The sequence below is a fragment of the Nestor notabilis genome, unplaced genomic scaffold, assembly GCF_000696875.1.
Source record: "Nestor notabilis isolate BGI_N333 unplaced genomic scaffold, ASM69687v1 scaffold12611, whole genome shotgun sequence".
NCBI lineage: Eukaryota > Metazoa > Chordata > Aves > Psittaciformes > Psittacidae > Nestor > Nestor notabilis.
Window position 1 is genome coordinate 581 of NW_009915245.1, and position 24,408 is coordinate 24,988.

At 36.2% G+C, this 24,408-nt stretch overlaps 1 protein-coding gene across 2 annotated transcripts; it reads left to right on the forward strand.

Annotated features, from left to right (window-relative positions):
• Positions 1-4,316: 4,316 nt before the first annotated feature.
• GKAP1 (G kinase anchoring protein 1) lies at positions 4,317-21,591 on the forward strand. 2 transcript variants are annotated; one of them, XM_010024047.1, is made up of 11 exons: positions 4,317-4,561; positions 6,222-6,365; positions 10,881-10,958; positions 12,561-12,681; positions 13,723-13,745; positions 14,471-14,623; positions 15,006-15,107; positions 17,071-17,134; positions 18,569-18,639; positions 19,535-19,612; positions 21,544-21,591. In XM_010024047.1, the coding sequence occupies exons 1-11, from the start codon at positions 4,349-4,351 to the stop codon at positions 21,589-21,591; spliced, it is 1,095 nt and encodes a 364-aa protein (XP_010022349.1). In that variant the 5' UTR covers positions 4,317-4,348. The 2 variants fall into 2 exon arrangements, with proteins under 2 accessions (XP_010022349.1, XP_010022350.1); XM_010024048.1 differs by lacking the exon at positions 14,471-14,623.
• The last annotated feature ends 2,817 nt before the right edge of the window (positions 21,592-24,408 follow it).

Here is a 24,408-nt window from a genome sequence, read left to right on the forward strand (position 1 = left end):
TTTCAGAGTTTGTTAGATAAAGCTTAACTAGCTTCCTTTAACTTTTCTGGTTTGGTTTTTTTTTTGGGTTTTTTTTTTTTTGTAAGGACATAATTTAAGCTTTTGTAATGTGTTCCCTACGTAGAGGGAATATTTGAAGAAGAGACAATATGAAAAGTTTTGGCATTGCAGGTTTTTTTTTTTTTTTTGGAGGGGGAGGGTATCAGAGGAGGAAAAGCAAGGGAGGTTACATTTGTCTGAGCATAGGATGCTGACTGACAAAGTCAGATTTACCTGGTCAGTCTTACGTTTTAATCCTGAGTTTAAAAGAATGCTTTAGGGCCAGTTCTTTCTCATAAACATTAAGTTTTTGCAAAGCACAGCAGTAAATTCACCATATTCCCCTTTCAAGCTGTGTAAGACCCTTTACTTTCCATGGGTTTATTGCTGTTGTTTATGCCAGTGCTGCAACTCTCAAGTAGATTTCTAAAGCAGTATTTAGGGGTTGTTTTTTTTTTTTGTTTTGTTTTGGTTTTGGCTGTCAAGTTACTTATGAAACTCAAAGATGAGCTGATGACTTGAACTCATGAGTTGACATCAAGTAAATGTAAGGTTTTCGAGCAATTTTATGCAGCTTTATAGCTTTCTGTCAGAAGCATAAAACAAAAGCAATTGAAATGGACAGAGCTTTGCCAACTGGGAGGACCTCCTGTGCAAAACTTCTGTAAACGCACCTTTTCCTTAGTGGAAAAGTCGGTAGCTTGCTGTGGTAAGTGTATAAAAGATCAGTACGTACAGTGTAGAAAGTGCAGAGGTTGTTTGGGGCCAGAGGGGAATTCCTTCACTTACAAATGTATATTGTGTACTTTAGTGTTACTTCAACTTTACAAGCAAGTACTGGAGAGCATATCTTGATTGTAGATTATAATAAATATGTACTTTAGTAGCAGAAACAAGTTGATTGTATGTGGGAAGAAGCTTTAGCATGGTAATACCCTATTTAAAGAGTGTTCTACAATCCGTATCTTTACTAGCAGTTTACTTGACAATGAAAGTGATTAAATAGGAAATGGGTTATATTTCTGGGCTCTTGAGCGTGTTTTCCGTGAAAAAGTAAAGCCCCACATTTAAAGCTATGTGGTTATTTCACAGATGCTTGAAGGTGTACTACTAGCATCAGACTAGAGGTTCCTAAATTGCCCTGCACTGCTCACTTCTTAGAGGTGCTTCAGTACTGCCGGTCAAATGGTAACTCACGCATGTGTGCAAAGCTGCACACAGGCCAGGAAGCTGCTGATGCTCAAACAAGATAAGCTTGTGGATGTGAGCTAAACTCTTCTTAGTATACTATAGCACAGTTACAGTAGAGCTTTAAAAACTTCAGTATTTCGAAAGCTGTTTCACCTGCAACATGTGGGTAACTAAGTAACTGATACAAAAGCGATTTCAGGTTACAGTAAGACCAGATGAGTGTTATTTTTATTACTGCAATCTTCATTACATGATGTCTAAAATGAGACTGAAGCTTTTCAGGGCATTGATGGATCTTACACTTCCGAATGTACTTAGTACGTTTCAGGGAACTGAAGTTAAAAAGATCCCTTTTTGGTCACGTCACAGTTTTGCTTTCTAAATATAACTCCTGGTTTACCAGGAACTTAAGGTAGGGTAAGTACTTTGTGCTTACAGATTGCTGCATTGGATATGCTAAAGCAATACATAACTTTTTTCATAAGTGAGGCCAACTTGGGATAAGCTATTGATTTAGTATAACATTAGAAGATAATCTGTTCATGTAAGCTGCCATGATCTGTAGAAGAGTATAACCTGGGAAGGAGTAGGGCACCAAAAAAATTACTACTTGTTGGTCATAAGAAATGCCTTCATGCTGCCTTGAAATTATATAGTACATCAAGCTTATCTTACATTGTTGATATATCAGTCTGAATAATATGTCATTTTGGTTTAGGAACTCTTCTCACAAAGAAGTATTTCAGTGAACTGTAACAGCAGAGATCCATGGGTAGTACTTGCTTAATATGCTTGTCACCTAGGCACTTCATTGTATACCAAGTACAGACAGACAGCAAAAATATACCTGTTGCATTTTTCTTCTATCTGTTGAAAAGGGAGGGATGAATTTGCAGCCATCTATTTCATAGTGATGTACAGCTTCAGCTGCTATAGCTGAATACAGCCTCTTTTCATCTTTCTTTATCACATGTTCTATCACTGCAGCTTGAAAATATGAAATGCTTTCAAATTGTGGGCAAAAGCAGTATTTGGCACCATTAGCAGCTGACAACTTAATATGTTGTGCTGAAACTCCAAATAAGTAGCTTGAGACTAGAAATGCCAATCTTCTGACTGACTAGAGTAATCCTGTAGCGCAGGGTTTTTTGTTTTGTTTTGGTTTTTGTGGTTGTTTTTTTTGTTTGTTTGTTTGTTTGGGTTTTTTTGAGAAAAAGCAGGTTTTACAAACTTCCAGTGTTACGACTTTTGTAGTCTGGTGTAGTGCCAAGAACATCATCCAGTATTGTAAAATCATGTTGTAGCGTGACTGGGTACTTACCTTTTGGTGCCATTTTCCTGTGAAGATGTATCTTTAGTCTTTGAGTTTCAGGTTTCAGCTTAGCATATATTCAAGTAGTAAGAACACAGTATCTCTCTGCTGCAAGTGATCTTAGCTCCTAAGCAGGATAATTGTAGTTATTGAGTAGTAAAATGCAATTAAAAACATACACACCCAGGAAAATCTAAGCTTATGCTGTTATTTAATCACTTAAAGAGTAACAAGTACTAATTACTTGTGGTGTTTTAGATGTGACTGATGTGGGGGTTTTTTAGATCTTTGGTTGTCATCTTAATATTGGCATCGGGTAGATTCGAAATCTGATGTGAACTTTGTTTTATTCTTAAGATGCAACAAGCTTCATACAATCAGCTTTATTTTCATATTTTTGAGAGAAATGAAGTAGGGTACCTTTGTATGAGAAGAAAGCTGTTCACTGTAACCTTTGTCTTCAGTTGACTTGAATAAGGACAGTATTAGCTTACTTGCTCATTCACTTTCACCTTAGAGAAAGAAAATGTAATAAATACTCCTCTTGGACCTATACAGGTTTGTCCTTGAGAAAGTCATAAAAACAATTTAGTGAAGTTTCTGTAGATTGTGTTGTTCTGTAATAGCAGTTAACAAGCAACACATTTGTAGACCATCTAAGCAGAAATTCAACTTATGTTCACAGTTGCAAAACTGTAAGGATTCCTTTCAAATGGTACTTTCAAAAAGTATGTATTATTTCACTACATCTGTCTATCGTAGTATGCCAACATAGCTAGATGCTGTCTGTGAAATTTAGAATCATTGATGAAATAACATCACTTTCAATCTTCTGATTTATTAAACTTTGCTTGGAAAAACTGCTATTAGCCAAATATTCTTAAGCCACCCTTTCCTCCTTCCCCTCCCCTCCCCCCCCCCCCCCCAAACTTTTACACTAGATAAATGATTTGCACTTTGGAATGGTGTCATGGGGATCTACAGATTGGCTATACCTACAGGGGGCAACATAAGGTGTGTGTTTCCCACTTCCCACAACAGATTCTCTGTATTGTGCAGTAAGAACAGCTGTTTGAGAACAGCATCAGCCACAATGCTGGGCTTACCTTCCTGTGGAGAAAATTGCTTGTTGAATCCCCTGTGGCTTGGGAACAAAGTGATACTACCTGTGGAATAAAAGATAAGGCTGCTTACCAAAAACTGGAGCCTGCATATGCATATCTACTTGCCTTCCTTCTCAAATCTTATGTTTGTCAGGCTCCAGAGATGGCATCTGAAATAGTTTTGGAGCATGACACTACTTCTGGTTGGTTTGGTGATTTGTTTTGGAGGGTTTTTGTTTTTTTTGTTTGTTTGGGGTTGGTTGATTTGTTTTCTTGTGTGGTTTTGTTTTGTTGTTGTTTCCCCCCCCCCCCCTTTTTTCCTCTCCAGGTCATGAAGGCCAGCTTCTTTCAGGGCCTTATACTACTTTTTTCTATCAAACATTATCTCTCAGGCACAAATATATTAGCTATAAATAACTGTTGTTTTATAGGTTATTATTTTGTAGTTATTTTTTGAATTCTTAAGATAATACAGTTTAGCAAAAATATAAAGAAATAATACAGAGTTTGGGTGTGGGTTTGTGGTTTTGTTTGGGTTTTGTTTTGGTTTGGTTTTTTTTTTTTTTAAACTAATCCTGCAGCTATCAGATATGAATTACCGATTGTTTGGTCAAACACTGTTTTCATTCTTATTTCTGTGCTACTTTCCTAGGAAACCTAGTAGCTAAGAAGAAGCCAGCTTAATAGGATTTCAGATGTGGCAATGGCATCTACTGTAATCAGTTCAGTTCCTACCACTGCATCTCGTTTTGCTTTACTACAAGTCCTAAGTGATACTGATTCAGAGCCTGGAAAAGGAAAAGGTGGCCGAGGTGCCAGTAAATCTCAGGCTTCAGGGGGAAGACAATCTGCAAATGAGAAAAAAAGAAATAAAAGAAGAAAAAAGAAAGAACAGCAGCAGAGTGAGGCCAATGAGGTAAAGGGATTATATTTTCAGTAGTGGGTGAGGCTGTTATCTGAGACATAACTTTTGCTGTCTCCCAACAAGTCATGGGTTTGTGTAGGTTTTTGTTCCCTTTTTTTTTTTTTTTTTTTTAATGGAACAAATGCTACTGAGTCAAAGGGACAGCATTTTTTTCTTTGCTTCATTAAGAATTTATAACTAGTATGCTTCCTAGTATACAAGGTGAAAAATTCTAATGAGTTAAATTGCTCAGGTTTTTTTAGCAATTACCATATTCAGTAGGTAAAACAACCAAAACCCCCAAATCTATCTTTTTTCTTTTTAGTATCTGTTAAGCTTAAAATCTTTAAAATTTTCATAGTTGCAGTAGTGCTAAGTGAAGTGTTTTTGTTTCCAGCTTTGATGTTATTTTTACATTGAAGATTAAGTTTTTGATAAGCGTACCCTAATGTTTCTTTATGCCTGCCTTAATATGACCAAAACTTCTTAACCCTGTCAGAATAACTGTGTGTATGCATATGCATTGCATGTATCTACAGATACACATTGTACAGAAATAATACTTACTCTCGTGATGGCTGAGAGGCAAGGGCCGAGTTTTTATTTCACCTTAGCATGTACTGTCTGTAGCTATACTCCACTGAAATTGTAAATCAGAATGGTCTGCACCAGTGTTTTTGCCAGCACTTCCATCTGAAGAAGAAAGCAGGGGTTATAGTGCTGGTGCAGGCAGCAAAAGAGACAGTAGTGATGCACAAGAGGCAGTATGGCAAGGGACTGTTTTGAGGGGAAGGAAAACAATTCTGAGATATCTGCATTATTGCCTGATTTTGAGTAACTTTAAGTTAAGGTGATCTGCCATTTTAAGAAGGAGTCATGACACTTGATAAACACACATTAAGGAGAATGCTAGTGTTGTACTTTATTTCTCTTTGTTTCATCAGTCATCTGATAATAGCTTCTTTCTCCCTTCCAGGAGCCTTTATGTTAAGGAAATCCTGTCTCTAAACTGATAGCATATAGTATTGCTGCTTTTATTTTCACTCCAAGTAAGCACCAGAGTGTCAGTTAATGTTTAGGCTGGAGCAGTCAATGTCCTTCAACTGCCAAATTTACAGGTTATTTTTTCACACTGACATTTTATAATTTTGTAAGGTATCTTTGAGATGGCACTGTTACATCCATATGGTGCAGCAGTTAAAAATAATGCTTATTTGCAGGTTCTTAAAATCTGACGAACTAAGGACTGACTGTATTGTTCTCTTTCTACCTGAACCTCTGGGTCCTCTGTTTGCTGCTGACAGATTTATGTATACTGCCTTTTCCTTGGCATTATATTTAACTTCAGTCAAGTGTGAGCACACCATGGTTCCTGATCCAGTATGAAATCTGTCAGACAGTTTTCTCTTCAGATTTGTTGAAAGTATTTTCAGATAGCAAAATATATTTACTTTTTCATTGGTTTGTGTTACGTCTGTGGTGCTTCTGATCCACATTTTTCCATGATTTGACATTACGGTGTGTACCTTAAATGATTAAACAAAAATGTATCCCAAATTACAGGTTTGGGATACATTCACTAAGGTAAAGCACACACATTAATGTCTGAATGCCTTTGTTGGTCCATTAAGACTGTTTCTGTGTACTAATGTTAAAAATAACTGGTTTTCAGCTCAGAAACCTTGCTTTTAAAAAGATTCCTCAGAAATCCTCACATGGAGGCTGTTTATCTCAGCATGAACAAAAACTGAACACTGCAGTGCAGAAGAGCACTCGGGAAGAAAACTGGCAGGAATGGAGACAAAGAGATGAGCAGGTACACCTTGCTGTGTTTAGCTGTCTTTGGCTTTCCTGAAATACGTTACTCCATGAAGATAAGTCTCATGGAGAAAGAGAGATGGCTGGAGAGGAAGCAACAAGATATTGCCACATAGAAGGAAAGATTTCAGTGGAAATTCAGGCCACATCTTCTGTCAGATACAGTTTAGAGCCAGCACAGGCTGCTGTTTGCATACCTCATAGCTGGACTGTGAATACTGGTGTATGGTAAAAGGAATTTACATAATTTGGACAACAGGTAGACATACTACCATGGAAGGATGGTGAAATGCTGTGGTGGGAGGAAAACTGAGGAAGTTTTGGTGGAGCAATATATGGATATACATTACAGATCCATAGTAAAATAGGCTTGGTAAGTTTTGCTAGGCATGAAATAACTAGCTCCTTTCTAGGTAACAAAGAACTGAGTGCTGACTGTCCTTCAGCATGCTATTCAAGTACTTCTATCAGTGCAAGAACCTCTGTTTTTTTATGTTAGAACATCTTCATTGCAATTAATACTGTAGGTAGGGTTCATTAGTACTTGAAGAATACAATAGCGAGAAAGCAAAGGCTGACTGTGTCTGTATGAAGGCAAATAAAATGCTTTTACTGTGTTTTATTTTCCCAAACTACCACAAACAAATTACACTGTGAAATGCACTTAATCGGAAACAGTAATCAAGTCCTTACCTTGAACAATTACAATAATTTGCGCTTGTGACGTCAGTTAGGAAGAGTACATACTCTTAAAACTAGGCTTTTTGGTTCTTGACTTGAATTCAGCATTATAATACTCCTTTTTGATACTGAAGGGCATACAGTGATTTTCTTTTAAATTATGAGAATGTTGTGAACTGTTTGCAGTACTCAACTATTTCAGGCCAAAATAGCATACATGGACAAAGAAAGAATTTGTTCTAGTGCATTTTTTCAGATAGTGCTTAAGGAAATGTTGTGGTACACTTTTTTCTAAATTCCTTCTAAATTACTGTCTGCTCTGCACTTATTTACTGTGGATAATAGTTTGGACTCTTCCGTTATGCTTGAAGATTCCCTTCGGAGTATGCAACTTTGCACAAACTTTTTGAAGGCAAGTTGCTAGTAAGTGTCACCAACTGGAGTTAAGTGTTCCATGAAGCAGTTGAACTTCTGTCCTGGCATGTACTAGGATGTTATTTTCTTTTACAGAGGAACTTTAAACTTGTCTCACAAAAAAGATGGTATTGAACTACTTCTTGTTCTAATTAACACATGATACAGAAAGCTAAATTGATGAAAGACTAACATTTAGATATTGTCATTGGTTTGGCTTGGTTTGTTGGTTTGTTTTTTGGGGTTTTTTTGTCTTTTGGTTTGCTTTTTGGTTTTTTATTTTGTGAGTGTTGCTAATGCTTTGGTATAGGTGTCTCCTTAGACAGTGGAGCAATGACCTAATAAGGTCATTGAGAATTTCCAGAGCTGATTAACTTCAGAACTACTTTTTAAGGTATGGGTTTGCTTAGTGCAGTAGTTGCAGGGCTTTTTTTTATGTGGTATGAAGCATTAATGAGGAATGAATGAAGGTGGTGAAATGGTCAGGCAAAGTTATAAATGTCTATTATAACTAATTGCAATCTGAGTTACAACTCAGTTATAAACATCTATTCTTACTAATTGCAATCTTACAGATTTATAGGCTGTCAAGTTACCATAAGGTTCTTTTATTTTAAAAATAACTTTAGAGCAATTACCATAATTCTAGCATATGATAGGTACCATTCTAAAGACATCTGTGACTTAATAAAAGCATCTCTTCTCCGAGCTGGAGAAACTGAGTGGCAGGTAGGTTCAAGCTGCAACTGGCACATGCTTATCTGAAAAGAGAGACATGAGACTGAATTCTTCAAGTTCAGAAGGCATGAAATCCTGGCCTCACAGTTCCTTAGTGTCCCTTGTCCAGTAATACAATGTTGATAATTACGAGGTAACTTTTAAATGGTATACTGCAGGGGATAGTGATATTCAGCAAGGGGTTAGAAGCAGGGTCTCCTTGTTTCCACAGAGGTCAGCTCCACAAAGAGCACCTCCCAGTTAAAGAAGAGTTCCTTTTTTCATATTTACGATCAAAATTACCATACTGCCTTGCACTTTCCTTTTAAAGGATTGTCAATATTTGTCTTTAGCTGTAGAGCTATTATGTATATAGCATGGTCTTTCTTCAGAAAAGCTTTTAAGAGAGTCACTGTAAGGGATTTGTGCATAGATCTCAATTTCTTAGAACTATTAGACCAGTACCTAAGCAAAGGGAACCTGTGATTTCTAGATTTTTTGATGGGTTTAAGTGGTTGTGAGCCTATAGCTATCTATTCCTAGTCAGGCCATGCACAGAAGCAGGACTAAATATTCCTGGGAAACTAGGAGGCTTTGTGAATATTCAGGCCTAATGCTCTAAACTCCACTGTTGTGTAGTACTGACCTTTGTATGGCCAGCTTCAAACAGTCAGCCTTGCCCAGAAGTGAATGACTGCTAGGTAAGCAAATTATGATAGGGTTACTGCTGCACTGGAGATCACATAATGCAGTTTTTGTGCAATTGCTTAATAGTTAAAACAACATTGTGATAGTACTAATTCTTTAATTATGTAGGAGCTTACATGCAAAATTAGCACTTTCAGAGGTAAAATTCCTTCTCTCATCTTTCTTGTGAGTTTATCTTATTGGTGGTTCTCTTTTTGATAGTCAATTTTTTTTAATCCCCAGCCTCTCCTTTTTTCATCATGTTCCTGTTGAGTTTCCAGTGTAGTAGACTACAAGGCCTAATTTTTGGTAGATAACTCTCATTGTCAGGTTGGATTCAACAGTTGTGGGCAAAAGTAGTTTATTGGTTTTTGAGGAATTCCAGTCAGTTTAACTTACTGTCAGTTATCAAACCTCTAAATACTGATTCTGATACTGAAAGAAAACAAACACTTAAGGAAAAAGTCCACCCTGGCCACTGCAAAAACCTCCTCTTTGTTGTCCGGTCCCCTCGCTGCAGGCGGCACAGGTGTCCGGGCACTGCTCTGGTGAAGGTCATCACTGCCAGCTGCTGCTCCTGCCTTGCTGCTTGTGCATGCAGCCCTTTAGGGTTCTGAGGTGCCTGCAGCCTGGCTGCTGTGGTGCGTCCTTGGCTCTCCCACTCCTCCCCTGCTTAGGAGAACCTTGCCAGTGAGGCCTTGTGCAATCAGTCAATGGTAAGCTTAAACCACAAGCCAGATGCAAAGCTAGGGATGATAGCACCCCAAAGTCTATGTAAAACATAGCAATTTATGCTGAGAGCACTATTCTACTGTGTTTCAAATAACCACTCAAAAAGGGCTGGTTTATTGTGGTAGAAAGTACTCAGGTTTTCTCTTAAGTGAGACTGATCTTATGAATTGTTGAACACTTAGGAAGAATGTGTGTGGTTTTACACCATACAAAAAAAAAATCACTTACAAGCATATATAAAGCATATGAGAACTTTTAGAGTTTTTTTCAGAACATGATTCCTATAGACAAAAAAGGTAGCGTATGTCGTGCAGCCCAGATTGAGCAAAGTACATTAAGACCACTGAATAATAATAATAGCTATAATAATAGCTATTGTAGTTTATGTTGGAATGGATGAAAGGACCTCAACTTGACATGCAAAGAGCAAGAAAATGATGGTTAAAGTAATTATTTTTACTAATTACTTTAAGGGCAAGAAAAAGGGATAACTGTGCTGGCAAATGGAAGCCTTATTCTTCTTCATATCACACAGTGGATTGTAGTGATTCCTTAAGAGACCAGACCTCAAAGGAACCAGAGTTTTGCATTCAACAAGTTAATCTTGGTTAAAACTTTGCCTTAAACAATAACATAGGTTATTAGCTGTTTATACCTTTACATTATTAATTTTGGCTCCACTGAACTGTTGCTGGAATTGGTCTTCTCAGGAGCAGGACTTTTCTGTGATTTCCTGTAACACAAGAAAAAAGATGTCCTTAATTCCTGTTGTGTTGTTCCTAGTACTTAACAGCTCACACCAAGAAAGCTTCAAATTTTCTTTGCATCTCCCTCCCTGTCCCCCAGAAAAAGGCATGTTTAACCTAATTTTTTCACTGTAATGGATGAGTGCTTAGACTTCGTAGTAGGCTACAATGGCATTTTCATCCTTTGTCATCTTCTGGTTTTCATGTTTCAAACTAAAAAACTATATTGAAGAAATCCTGTGTAAATAAATCATCAGGATGGGGAACCATTACATAAAGATGTGCACAACTTACTGTATGCTTCCATCCATCACAAAGTTTCCTGAAGCAAGATATTTTATTACTTATGGTACAAAAAGATATATTACCAATTAATAATACCGTATGTTGCATCAGTGAGACTTTGCTTTTTGGCAATTGTAGTGGTATGTGTATTGAAACTGAAATTTTAGCGTGGTCTTAGTGGTTTTGTCTGCTTTTTTTTTTTTTTTTTAAACAACCTAATTAGATGAAATATGTTAATTTTGTTTCTTCAGCTGACAACTGACATGTTTGAAGCTGATCTTGAAAAAGCATTGCTGCTAAGCAAACTGGAATACGAAGAACACAAAAAGGTATTTGTGGGATTCATCCTAATGTAAAAATTATACTGGTATGAGGTTTAAATTGAAAAAAAAAGGGTGGGGGAAGGGGGGCAAAAAACCTAAAGGTACCATTTTCTTCGTCTAAATTGTTTACTAACACTGTTCAGATGCTTAAGAGTTCAGAGAAATACTGGATTTAAAAGAAACCATATATAATAGTATTTGGTGGTTTGGTTTGTTCTTAATTAGTCTGTAAAGGTGGAAAACTAGTTCTGCTTTTCAATTTTCTGTCACATGAATGCGCTGGAATTTTTTACAAGTACATAAGGGATCTTGACCTTCCTTAGAAAAGAGCCAGCACACTTGAAGAGTAGGAGAAGCAAAGCACAGACTTCTCAGGCCTTAAAGTATTATTTATGGTTGAATCATTTGCATTTTTGTTAACATCTTGTCTCTGTTTTGAGTGTAAATACTTTAGTCCTAATAAGCATTACACATTTTCTTTGCTGATCAGGATGCTGTTTTCTCAGTGGTTCCTATGGAACACTGAAGAATTGTACTGAAGTATGGTTAGATGAAATATTTCTTTCTATCAGGAAGTTGCTCATTTGAAATAAATCAGAAGCCAATGAAATGTTATTAAAATATCTGAATTTAAAAATAATTACGCATCATAAAGAAAAAATTGCTTATCTCTGCAAATATTGCTGTGCAGTATTTCTTTTTCGAGGGGAGAGTACCACAGTTTTTGAAAACTAAGGATAAATTTTTAGCTTACATACTAAAAGTTAATTTTTAAAGTGAGGACAATCTTCAGGAGTAGTAGCATAGCATTGTTTGTAGATTTTTGAGAATTACCTCTCAATAATTGAAGATGCATATATTAAAAATATACAGTACATGAGTACATTGAACAAGTCTTGTTTCTATGGAAAGAAAAGCACTTAATTTCCGTATTTGCTCCTATATATCTTTTTTCTTAAGATTATTTAACATTTAAGATTATTTTTAATGAAAATATTTAATTAGTATTTAAGATTATTTTTAATAACTGGGAGATTGGTAATTTGCTAAGAATGTTAATGTGGATGTGTGGGGATGGGGAACTCTGGTTCAAATGGCTGTCATGTACCAGGCTGTCTGATTTCAATAGCAGTAAAGTCAATTGGTAGAGCATTGCTGCACACTAATGGCTCTCTGACTTCTACTGAATGAGAAAACATATTTTGAGAATAAAAGAAGGTACAATAAACCACTGTTGCTGGAGTTTTGTGTGGGTGCGTTTAAGAAAGTACTACCCTGCCTTGTGTAGCACACAGCCTTCCTACATTTGACTACCAGATATTTTCAGTTTTTAAGTGTCTGGATAAAATTTGGTGTAGGTGGTTCAAGTATTAGGCTGGTAGTTCATCTGCTGTTTAGTGAAGAGCAATGCTCTACTTCAGAGAATAGAATCTATGCTTTACTGCTGATACGTTTTGCATTCTTTAAATGCATCTGAAGCCTGCAAATTACTGTTCAGGCTAAAATCTCCTTTAGTACATTATCAGTATTTTTTTTTCCTTTATAAAGAATCAGAAAAAATTTTTGGGTATTGAAGAAAATTATACCAGTGGGACTTTATTCTTCTAGGTGTATGAAAACGTTGAAAGTACTTCACCTCAGTCAAAGTCTGTGAATAAGAAAGAGAAAAAGAACCAGCAAGGAAAAGACAAACCTCTCACTGTGTCTCTGAAAGACTTTCAGTCAGACAGTAATATAGGTATGCCTTATCATACCATATGAGCTGTTCTACTTGGAATTTTCAGTGTGTGTGCTAACAGGAAAATGCCTTTCTGTCTCTCTCCATTAACACTGTGGTTAAATAAACACTAAGTGACTTGCAGTCAGTGTGTCCTACAGAGTCTAAAAGCTAAGTGTTCATTATATAATAATGAAAATAAGAGCTTAAGGAAAACATAATTTCATGTAGTACCCCTGGGATGGACTCAAACACCCTTAATTTGACTTTTAAAAATCTACATGGGTTTTTCTCTTTGTTTTACTAAGCTTGCATTCCTCTGGCAACTGAGTTTGTCCATTTGCTGGGTAACAGCAAGACATTTTTTACCTTTCTTTGCGATACTGGCTATTATTAAGATGAGTAAATACTGAAATAACTTACACTCATTATGTGCATGATTTATATGTTTGAAATTCCTTCCTCTGTGTCTGTAGAGCAGAGATTCTGAGCTTTAGTGAAGAAATGAAGGTAGATACTAGAAAAAGAACAAAGTAATTTGTTTTCTGAGGTTTTTATTTTAAGGATGTTTTTATCCAGACCTACAATAGTTAAGCACATAATTTCCAAATAATCTGAACAGAGGAAAAGTACTGAAAGCACAGCAATCTGAAAGGCATGGAAGGCATTCAGGTATACAGTGAGATAATGTGCTGTAAAAGTCTAAATAGACATAAAAAGAAACAAATCAACAAATTCCTTGAGTGTCTGTACCAAAGACATTGCCTTCCATTTTAACTGAAGGAAACAAATATGGGATGCTGCCTTTGATTAAATAGTCTGAAAGTTCTCTGAGAAGATGCAAATACAGGATTGGTATAATACATAGTTTATAATCTTGGCCTCAAGTACTTTAGTAATGACTTGTAATTGTGACTTTTGAGAGAGGAGTTAATTTTGAAGTACTCAAATAAGTGGTGTTTTCCCCCACTTTTCAAAATGTCTTGTTTCAGTAGCCATCTGTAAAAGATTTGAGTAATTTACTGATGTCATTTTTTTTTCTGTTCTTTTCAGATAACCCTGCTAAAAAACACGAGGTAAGTCTTATTCAGATTAGTTTTAATTAAAAATAAACAAAAGAAACAAAAAAACCCCAACCCAAAACAAACAAACAAACAAACCACAACTACAGTTCTTAGGTTTAGAAAGTAATTGTTTTGGTGCTTTCCGTAGTGACAATCAACTACACATTCTAGAACTGACTGATATCAGTTTGGAAAATCTTTAGATACAGATTCAATAGGAATGTATATCCCCAGTTCTTGCATCTTGAGAACTTATTATTGGCCTTCTTAGAACTACTCCATGCTTCTTCAGTTTTCACATCGTCTTTGATGCAACTTGCAGATTTAAAAGCATGTTAAAAATTACAAATTGTAGTAAAAAAGAGAAGCAGAAGGTAAGAAAGAACTGTGATGTTGTGGTGGTCCACAAATGTTGTGGTGCAGTCCACAAATACTAAAATTCTTAGAGGAAAGAGTTTTTTAACAATGAAATAAAAAATAAATAACTAAATTCCAACTTCATGCTTTTGTGTAATCTCATCATCAGCTAAATGTTAACTTAATTAATTTCTAGGCTTTTCAATTGGTATCATACTCTTTCAATGGAAGTCACAGTATTCTTCGAAATACACAACTTATATAGTTATCTAGATATAATGCTTTTCCATGACTTATGCTATTTTTTAAACATGCTGATTTCTAGCTCAGTATTAACTTTTATGTAAAGGAAGGTATGTTATTGTACTTACTTTTGACAGGAAGTGAACGCTTCTCAGTCTTCGTTGCACGATGGAAAGTTTTTCAACAGGCTGGAAGATGATGTTCACAGAATACTTCAAAAAGAGAAAAGGAGAGTCCATCTCAATGATTACAGTGAAACAGATAACTGCACATCTCATGAAGACAACCAGGCATGTAAAACATTGTGAAGTGAAGAAGTTTGCCTAATGAAGCTTATTCAATGATCAGAAGGGAACACCTGAGTAGAAAGCACACATCAAAAGCATGATAATCTTAAAGAATTAAACACACAACACTGTAATATTTTTATCTATATGAAGAGGTATTTAAATTACTTGATTTCTTTTTAACATGAAACACTTGTGATTGAAATAATATTTGCTCCACAGAACATGCCAATATTTATTACTGTGTTTCTTACCCTTTTGGTACCTATTCAAATACCTTTTTAGTTTTGATCAGAAATTCTATTCCCTAACAAGTAAGTTGCCTTTCCCAAGAATCAAATTCACATGACTAGATTATTAAGAAATACTGTTTTCTTGTTTATAGGAGAGTGCTTTGAAAGATGGAAAAACTGAGCGACTAAAGCTCGAGCTTGAAAAGAAAGATGCAGAAATTGAGCAACTGAAAAATAGAATAGCTCAGTGGGAGGTATGTAGCTGATAATACCTTCAAATAGTAGACAATTCAAAATTATTGTTCATTTGAAACAAAATCTTTATTAAAATGTGACTAATCTGTAGAGGTGCTTTAGACTGGCTGCAGATTACATATTTACAATGCAGATATTTCCTTCAGTACCAAATGAAGTGGTCTTTCTTGATAAGTAAGTTAAGCTTCTAAAAATAATCATAAGAATCAAGACAAACTATCAAGAAATAAACTTCATATCCAGCATATCAGTCACTGCATGTTTTATAAGATTCCTGTGTTCATAGTCAAAAAAATAAAGTTGTAATTTAAGACTAGGCAAGATCTTGAGCAATCTGATCTGCCTTGGAAGTTAGCTTTGCTTTGAGCAGGAAGTTGGACTTCTTGGGTCTATCCCAACCTATTTATTCTACTTAGCTTTTCTTGCATTTAAGAACTACGTATCATTGGGATTTTTTCTAGATTCAGTCCAATATTTGTTTAAAAAAATGAGTGAAAATTTTGTCAGCTTTAAGAGAATTTCTTTAAAGCTGCAGTGCAACAAGAATGGAGTCCTGTATTTTGTTATACCTTTTCCTATTACATGCGAGTGAAACTGGAAATCTGATTCACTGTATGCTAAAACATAGCAGGAAGATAAAAATTTGTTCATTAATAAATACACGTATAATTACACTAGATTGGAGTAGCTAGGGAAAATGTCTGCCTCCCTGTTTGCAGTCCATGTTAGCATTGTTTGGATAGTATCTAGAAAAAAAAAGGGCAAAATTTCCACAGGGAACTGGCATTGTAACAAAATACAGTGAAGCATCATAGAATTATTTTCAAAATATTCTATAACCAATTTTATTTATTGTTTAAAATAGACTGATCAGGCTGACAGATTGGGAATTTTCTGAAGCTTCCAATAAGTACTTGTAATAAAAACATGACAGCTGTTTACAGACGATGTACTAAGGTTGGAATCCCCAGGTGAAATTTGAAAGCATAAAACCAATCATATTTGCTACTATCAGCACTTGTTCACATTTGACAGAATAAACACGGTGCATAAGGATACTGGTGAGGTGATGGACGATGTTTAATTTTATGAACTTCTCCAGAGACATGAATACAGTTTTAGGTAGCCATGAAAGGTCTGGCTTAAATCTAATTATCCTCAAGAACTGGTGTGATACTCTGAAGTGGAAGATAGTAGCTTCTTTATTAGGAAAAAAGTATGTATGAGATTAAACTTTTTTTTTAAGCAAACTGTATGAGAAGACTTGTGACAGGAAAAATAATTTTACAGCTAAGGTACATGGCTAGAACTGACACTGGTGGCCAATTAAGGTAATGACTCACTTGTTTAGAAAATATAGTGATGTCAGATTGGAAAAGCCACCAAAAACAGGTTCTTGAGCAGAAAAGTGTAAAGAATTGAAAAGGAAAGGAACTGTGATGTAAGAACAGTAACTACAGAAAAACCCCCAAACCTAATCTGTAGAGCACTAGGATCTTGTCCTACTTGATAAGCAATGTGGCAAACTGTTTATATTACCTTGGTATCTAGAAAAGTGCATTTTAATTGTTATATTTTTTCAGGGGAGAAACGAGAAAGCCCTTAATGCAACAGGCCTATAAACTTGAGGCAGACATGAATGGTTGTTCCTGCACTATCAATGCATTGACATAACTTTATTATTTTAATTTGCTCTAAGCTTTGTGCTTGCCTTTTTTCTCAGCTCTCAGTTATATATCCACTTCTCCTGTTGTGTATTCCTTACGTTGGCTGTGACTTAATTAAGACATAGATGATCTTAAAGGTCTTCTCCAACCTAAATGGTTCTATGATTCTGTGTTTCTCTAATAAGATTCTCTGCAGAAGGTGTAATTTTAAACTCTAAATCTGACTGTAAGTCATGCTTAGTTTTTAGAATACTTTGTAGTGTATACCTGTAATAATTCAATCTCTTTAATACAGGCAAAGTATAAAGAAGTAAAAGGAAGAAATGCCCGGCTTCTGAAGATGATGCAAGAAGGTGAAAGTAAGTGAGTTTTATCAGGGAATGTTAAATGTCTTTTTAAAACACGGAAGGAATTTACAAAGCCAATTTTTAAAAAGAACTTGACTCAGTGACAGCTATAAAGAACTAAGAAGCTATTAATTTCCAGCTACTCCAGTGAACTACAGAGTTCAGTGGACCACACACTACTGCATTTCTGTTGTTATATAATGAAATAATCAGTTGAATGTTGAGATGATTCTTTGAAATATAAGCTGTCCAGTTACGGCTTAGGTGCAATGATTCAAGTTAGCTATCACTAGTAAAACAAAAAAAATCTTACCTGTTCAGTTCTTAATATCTATGCAAGCTGTGCTTTCAGCTGTTGGAAACACCCTTCTACACGCAAGCCACACAATTAATAGGGATAGCTAAACCACAGGGTTATTTATGTCACTGTGATAATTTGCCTCTGTTATAACACTATTCAGAGTTTGTTGCCAAAGTTTCAGGAAAGATATATTTGTGTACATATGTAGACACTCATGTATATATATAAATATCCTATACTTGTTATGCATAGTTATACTTCAGTATTCATAATCTTGCTTGATGAAGTTGTTTGAGTCTATGATGCTGGCCAGATTAATTTTGTTACAAGATTAGATTTTTCAATTCACTTAAATTAGCTAAAAAAGAGCTGAAGTTTTTCCTTCAAAGTATGTTTACAAAAACTATGTCTTGGCTAGTTCAAATATTCATAATGTGATGATTCACTCTACAGATTTTAACTAGGAACCATATCACATCAGGTCAGTGTCTCAGCCAAGGTGAAATATTTTCATCTTGCAGGGAAAGATACTGTTCCCCTGTGTGCATGTGTTGATTTTTCTCAAGGTTTTTTCTTTGTTTATGGAATAGCAACGTACTATAAAATGAGAAATTTTGTGGTTTTCTAAAGACTTGAGTATTTTGTATTTTGAGGAGAAGGTATTTCATGGCAGAACGGAGCCTTGAAAAAACTTAATTTCTTCATATTGAGAATTTTAAGTTGTCCACAGATATTTCACACACACTACCTAAAGAGATTAAACATCTCTGTATTTGAGTAAACAGAAGTTTCCATAGCTATGATTGAGCTCATATGTGAAACTTGGGATGCCAAAATCTCGATCCATTGTCAATACTCAGTTTTCATTCACAGCAGGTATCTCTAAAATTCAGGCTGCTTACAGGGTTAATTGTGGAGTAAGTAGTGCAAGGTTGGGAGTTAATCTCCAGAACTTTTCAAGCTGCTACTAATGGCACTGGTTGCAAATGGCTTGGTTTGTGTTACAACATCTGCCATTCTTTTAGTGAAGGCAGCATTATTTAGAGGTAGCCAAATAGTGAAATAAAGTGAGGCCATAGTGCTGTTGCACATGAAGACCTGTAATTCTGGAAAGATCCTCATGCTGTAGCTTTCTCTCTCTGCAGTGAAAGACAAAGCAGAAATACTCCTGCAGGTTGATGAATCTCAAATTATAAAAAATGAATTGACTGTACAGGTAAGCAAAGATTTCTAAAGTAAAAATTTCATGGGTATTTCAAAGATGCTAATTATTTAAGCCGTTAATAGAGCTGGGGAGGAAGAAAGCTGAAACAAAAACTTGTTTGAAGCAAAAAATGTTACATTTCATCCCTGGCCCTGCACTATGTGTGTCAGAGGACATGTGTTACGTAAATCTCCAGCATGACTCACTTAGAACTGCTTCTGGAAAGACAGCAGACTCTAACATGCCTAAAATGATTTTGCCTTGAACAGCACTTCAGGAATACCATTCTCTGGTAACCCAAGCTAGGAAGCTCAGAAATGTGCTTCAGAAGATGCTTCTTTCCCAGTCATGGGTTGGTTTGGTTTTGTTGGGGATTTTTTTTATTTCTAGTCTTAAGTTTACAAACACAAAGGAGCAACAAATTACTTAAGATATGTCAATTGGCAACTCACTGTAGGAGAGAGCATACAAGACTCTTATGCTTCATTTTTGGTCCACAGCAACTATTAGTTCTAAGCCAAATTCTTACATATAATACAGTAGTTTTTGAAGGTGATGTAATAAGCTTATTTGTGTTGCATAATACTATATCCATTAAGTGTTTTATGGGATGAACTAGTGCAGAGTCCAAAAGTCAGAAGAATTTCAAACTTTATAGCTTTTCTATATCACTATGCAATAAGGTGTACTGGTGTATTATTGTATTATTGCACCAGTAAATTTTGCTTGGGAAGTGGAAGTCATTAAAGAATATTTTACTTGTACTTTCAGTTCATGCACAATGATAGTGGTCATCACTCTGTATTACCTGTTTGTACAACATAATAGTAATGGAAAACAGCATTGACTTGATAAACTAATAGACATTAAGGATATTTTAGAAACTAGTATTTTTTTATCTTTTTAGGTAACTATACTTCATGCAGCATTAGAGCAAGAAAGATCCAAAGTGAAACTACTGCAGGCAGAATTAACAAAATATCAGGTAGGTAGTTTCTGTGTTCGTAAGTTTACCTGTTCTTGATATAGCTGAGGCTATCATGAGGTAGTAAGCTCTGAACTGACTTGTTACGTCTAATTTTCCCAGTTAAAAAAAAAACCAAAAAATGCAGTTCATATTGTAGGAAAAAAAGCAAACAACAAGTCTAAAGCACAGTTTTGGAAAGTTGAAGTCTACCACCTGTTTTGTACTTCAAAACATATTGAAGTATGCTAGTAAATAAATACACTTCAAGCAACAAGTTGATAGCACTGTCAAAGTCTAACTGTGCAACTGGACTAACTGTAGACTTAATGGCTTTTTTGCCACATTCTTTGGTTCTGTATCTTAGTTCTGTCTCTAGACAAATCTTTGTAGGAGATTCGCACCAAATTGTGTGGAAACATACGTGATGAGATCAGCATCTTGCTGATGGTGTATGCTGTTTTGTCTTGCTTACTGCTAATGCAACTCATGTTAGTGAATTTCAGTTAACTTTTGCATAAAGAGTATGCTGCTTAACATTCTGACAGGTTTTTTTAAGGGTGACAGTATTTGGAAATAAGGATTTGTACTTGTGCAGGGCTTGACACGTTTTGGGGGTTTGGGTTTGGTGGGTTTTTTGTTTGACTGTGACCTTCTGCACAAGTTCCAAGGAGAGCCTGTTGTATACAATGGAAACTTCCAAGGTAGCTGCCTAGTCTTTGGCAAGCTATGCTATTTCAAGTTGCAACATATTGTGTTGGAATACTACCATTTTGTGAAAACTGTCTCATTAAGTAGCAATTACTCTTTCTGAAGCAACAGATCTTTTCTGATTACATCAAATTCTTCGGCTAGCATTACATGGGGTTCTGTGTGTCATCTCTTGTCTTTTTCTGTTGTCTTTTCCCCCTTGTCACTTTACCACAAGTGAGCAAGTTCCTTTTCAAAATTTTATTGTAGCAGTTGACAATATATATGCTTGCTAAGTCCCTTACAGACAAGCTGAGTGCTCATACCCCTAATTGAAACTAAAGTAAATCTCTTGTCAAATTCAGTCATTAACATCACTGACTTACAACTACAGTCTGTTTGTTTTCCCCTCCCATCCATGCCTCTGCTAATATTAAGTATTTGCCTGTGTAAATAGAAGTGTTTGAATAAGATACATTTATTTGATGTTTAATTGCAATGAAGAGGATTAAAGAATAACAGTAAAAAATTTACAAAAAATGGTCTTTGTTACATGCTTAGGAATGACTGCAAAAATAACCTGTTACGTGGTTCTGTTTCTCCTGCCCTCCACTCTCCCACACAGTTCAATATATTTTATTTTTTTCACATCTTGCTGTGTTTCTTGCTTAATTCATTGCCCTGGGGTTTTCTGTTTGGCTGGTTGGGTTTATATTTTTTTAACTGAGGGGTGCGTGTTTTGTTTTAGGAGAACACTCATCTGCCTTGCAGGAATTGCTGCTTCTAGTATTCTTTCCTATAATCTTGCAAGCTGACCAGGAGAACCTTTCTTACATTGTTACTTTTTGTGGTATTGTGTTGGACAACATAAGGCACACTTTTTACGGAATAATGCTTTGAAACGTAAGGATGCCTTTCAAAGAACAGTAACCAAAATTTGTGGATTAAAAACAAACAACAACAAACAAAAACCAAGAAGCCAGCCTTCCCCTCCACCCCCAATACACAAATCAATATATTTTTCTCCTTAGATGTTAACACGTGTATTCTGTAAATACCTGGACTGTTGTAGTTTATGTAACAATATTACACATCCAGATGAGTCTGCATCCCATGATAACTTGAATACTTTGTTAAATTATACAACTTCAGATGTTTTTTTTTCTTGTTAATTTATACTACTTTAATATAAAATATAACTGCAGATGGAAGTGTCATGTCTAGTATATTACCTAACCATTTGTTCTAATTTTTTCTTACAGACTGGGAAAAAAGGGAAAAAGCACTCAGAATCTGACCAGTGCAGATGATCTCCTCTGCCACCAGATTCAAAGCACAAAACATCAAATCTTTCTTCAGGGTTTTGCAGAAATTTATATATTTGTTGCACAACTGCTAAACTATGCAGTTTTTGAAGAGAAATAAACAATTGCTAGTTTGTTTAACAATATAAATAGTTGATTTGTTGCACTTTCTGCTACAGAAAATTGGAAAACTAGTATTCCAGCAGAGATGAAGCTAGCTGTAATGCTATTAGTTTTTCATCATTCAATAAAATTTAATCTTGCATCTCTGTTTGAATTCTTGCTTTCACAAAATTTCTCAAGACTTCATTTAATGACTGTCAAGATCCAAATGCATTAGTAAGCAAACGATGAAAGTTTCACCAAGTCTAAACTGAAACTGAGACAGCTCATACAAAAGCATCTTGCGGATGCTGAATACAGATCTGGGGTGGTTTTGTTTGGTTTTTTTTTTAAAGTCAGCAGTCACTGTCCTCTCCCCTGTACTGGAAATCATGAGGTTCAACAAGGCCAAGTGCAAGGTCCTGCAACCTGGGTCAGGGCAACCCCCAGTATCAATACAGGCTGGGGGATGAAGGGGTTGAGAGCAGCCCTGAGGAGAAGGACTTGGGAGTGTTGGTGGATGAAAAGCTGGGCATGACCTGGCAGTGTGCGCTTGCAGCCCAGAAAGCCAACAGCGTTCTGGGCTGCATCAAAAGGAGCATGACCAGCAGGACAAAGGAGGTGATCCTGCCCCTCTACTTCACTCTCATGATACCCCACCTGCAGTGCTGTATCTAGCTCTGTGGCCCCCAACACAAGAGGGATGTTGGATGTGCTCGAGCAAGTCCAGAGGAGGCCCATGAAGATGATCGGAGGGCTGGAGCCTCTTTCCTATGAATACAGGCTGACAGGCTTGAGCTTGTGCAGACTGGAGAAAGCACTGGGCAGACCTTATTATGGCCTTTCAGTATTTAAGGGCGTTTATAAGATAAAGACTTTTTACAAGGGTCTATAGTGACAGGCGAAGGGGCAACAGTCTTTTAAACAGAAAGAGGGTAGATTTAGATTAGATAGCAGGAAGTAATTCTTACCTGTGAGGGTGGTGAGGCACTGGCACAGGTTGCCCAGAGAAGCTGTGGCTGCCCCATCCCTGGCAGTGTTCAAGGCCAGGTTGGACGGGGCTTTGAGCAACCTTATCTAGTGGAAGGTTTCCCATGGCAGGGGTTTGGAATCAGATGAGCTTTGAAACCTGAAGCATTCTGTGACTCTTAAGATTCTGTATCCTTTTCATGCCTATGTAGGTTTCAGCTGCAAAATAAAGCAGCTGACATGCAACTACCATGTAAAAAGAGCTTTCCTACCTGTTAGCTTTGAAAAGTGCCCTGTGTTGTTCTTTAGAGCTTGCCTAGTAATAAACAATTCCTCTTGTGCTCAGAGACAAAGCTCAAACTTGTTTTTTGGTCCCATGTCAACTGTCAGTGAATGCAATATGGCTCTAAAAATGCAGAAATGTTTGTGTTGCACTGAATGTAGCACTAAATCCTGGGATCATACTTTCTTTGGGATAGCTGTTGAAGTGGAACATTACAGAAGTATGAGTGGGAGCTGGCTGACTAGACACAGATTAGAAAATCCCTATCAGTTACCTTGGAAATCAGCAGAAAACACTGAAGTTGGAGGGAGAGAACCAGAGAGGAGACTAACGAAAACAGACAAAGGAAAATACCTGTAGATCTAAATAGACAACTTTTAACTGAGTCTGGTTTTGAACACACTGTAGCACTAAGCAATTTCCAAAGCAAAGTATGTGCAAAACCCCCCCACTTTGCTTTGATGCAGGAGAGGAAAGCAGGACACTCTTTATCAATAAAGGTACTATGAATCTGTAAGGCTGTTGCAGTTAGCAGTGACTTCTGAAAACTAACACCGTGAGGATCTGAACAGCGGAAGACTTTTCTAAGAAATTAGACATTGCAGCTAATAGCCCACAATTATTAAAATTTCACAATACTAGGAGTCATTGTAGCTTCACTGATTTGTTTGTCCTACCTTTGCTTTGTTTGTTTTTTTTGCAGCCCCTCTGAAAATAATTTTTAAATACCGTATGTTCAGGATGGGACCGATACTACTTTTTCAGAACTGTGAAGCTTGTGACCACATATAACTGTAGCATCTTACCTAACAGATAAAACACTACTGGCTGCAACAAACTAATCTGTCTTGTTACTACTCTGGTTCAAACTAAAACCCCTTTGTTTGGGGAGGCAGTATGTTTTTTCATTATCTGCTGCCCCGCTTCTAACCAAATCAGTGGTGCCTGTAACTTCTAAGATGTGACTTGTTTCCCAACATGTTTGTATTTGTGAGTGAGCCTGAATTAGGAAATCCAGAATATATCTATTTCCCAAAATCTAATCAGTCTGTTTCAAGCTGTCATTAAATTGCTAGATTATATTTAGAGAGAATAATTCATAGTTTTGTTGCTTCAGCTGTCTAGAAGCCAAAATCCAGAAGATTGACTACTTGCTATCCTATAAATTTGTCTTTCTCTAAGTTTTAACTTGTCTATCTATCTCTGTTTGACATAGAGATTTTTTGTTTTCTTTTCTTTCAGGACTGTCAGTAAAAGCTTCTCTGCCTGTGTTGTTTCTTGTGCTACTGAGTTTGACATAAAATTAGTTTATATGCTTGCTAAACAACAGAAGGAATTCTATGAAAATAAAACCAGACACTATTCTAAAAGTGTGTGTTCATGTCCCCATTAAAAGCCTATTTTATTAAGTACTAAAGAAAAAGACACACATTTCTAATTTCAGCAGTCCTGAATACAGTTCTCATTAT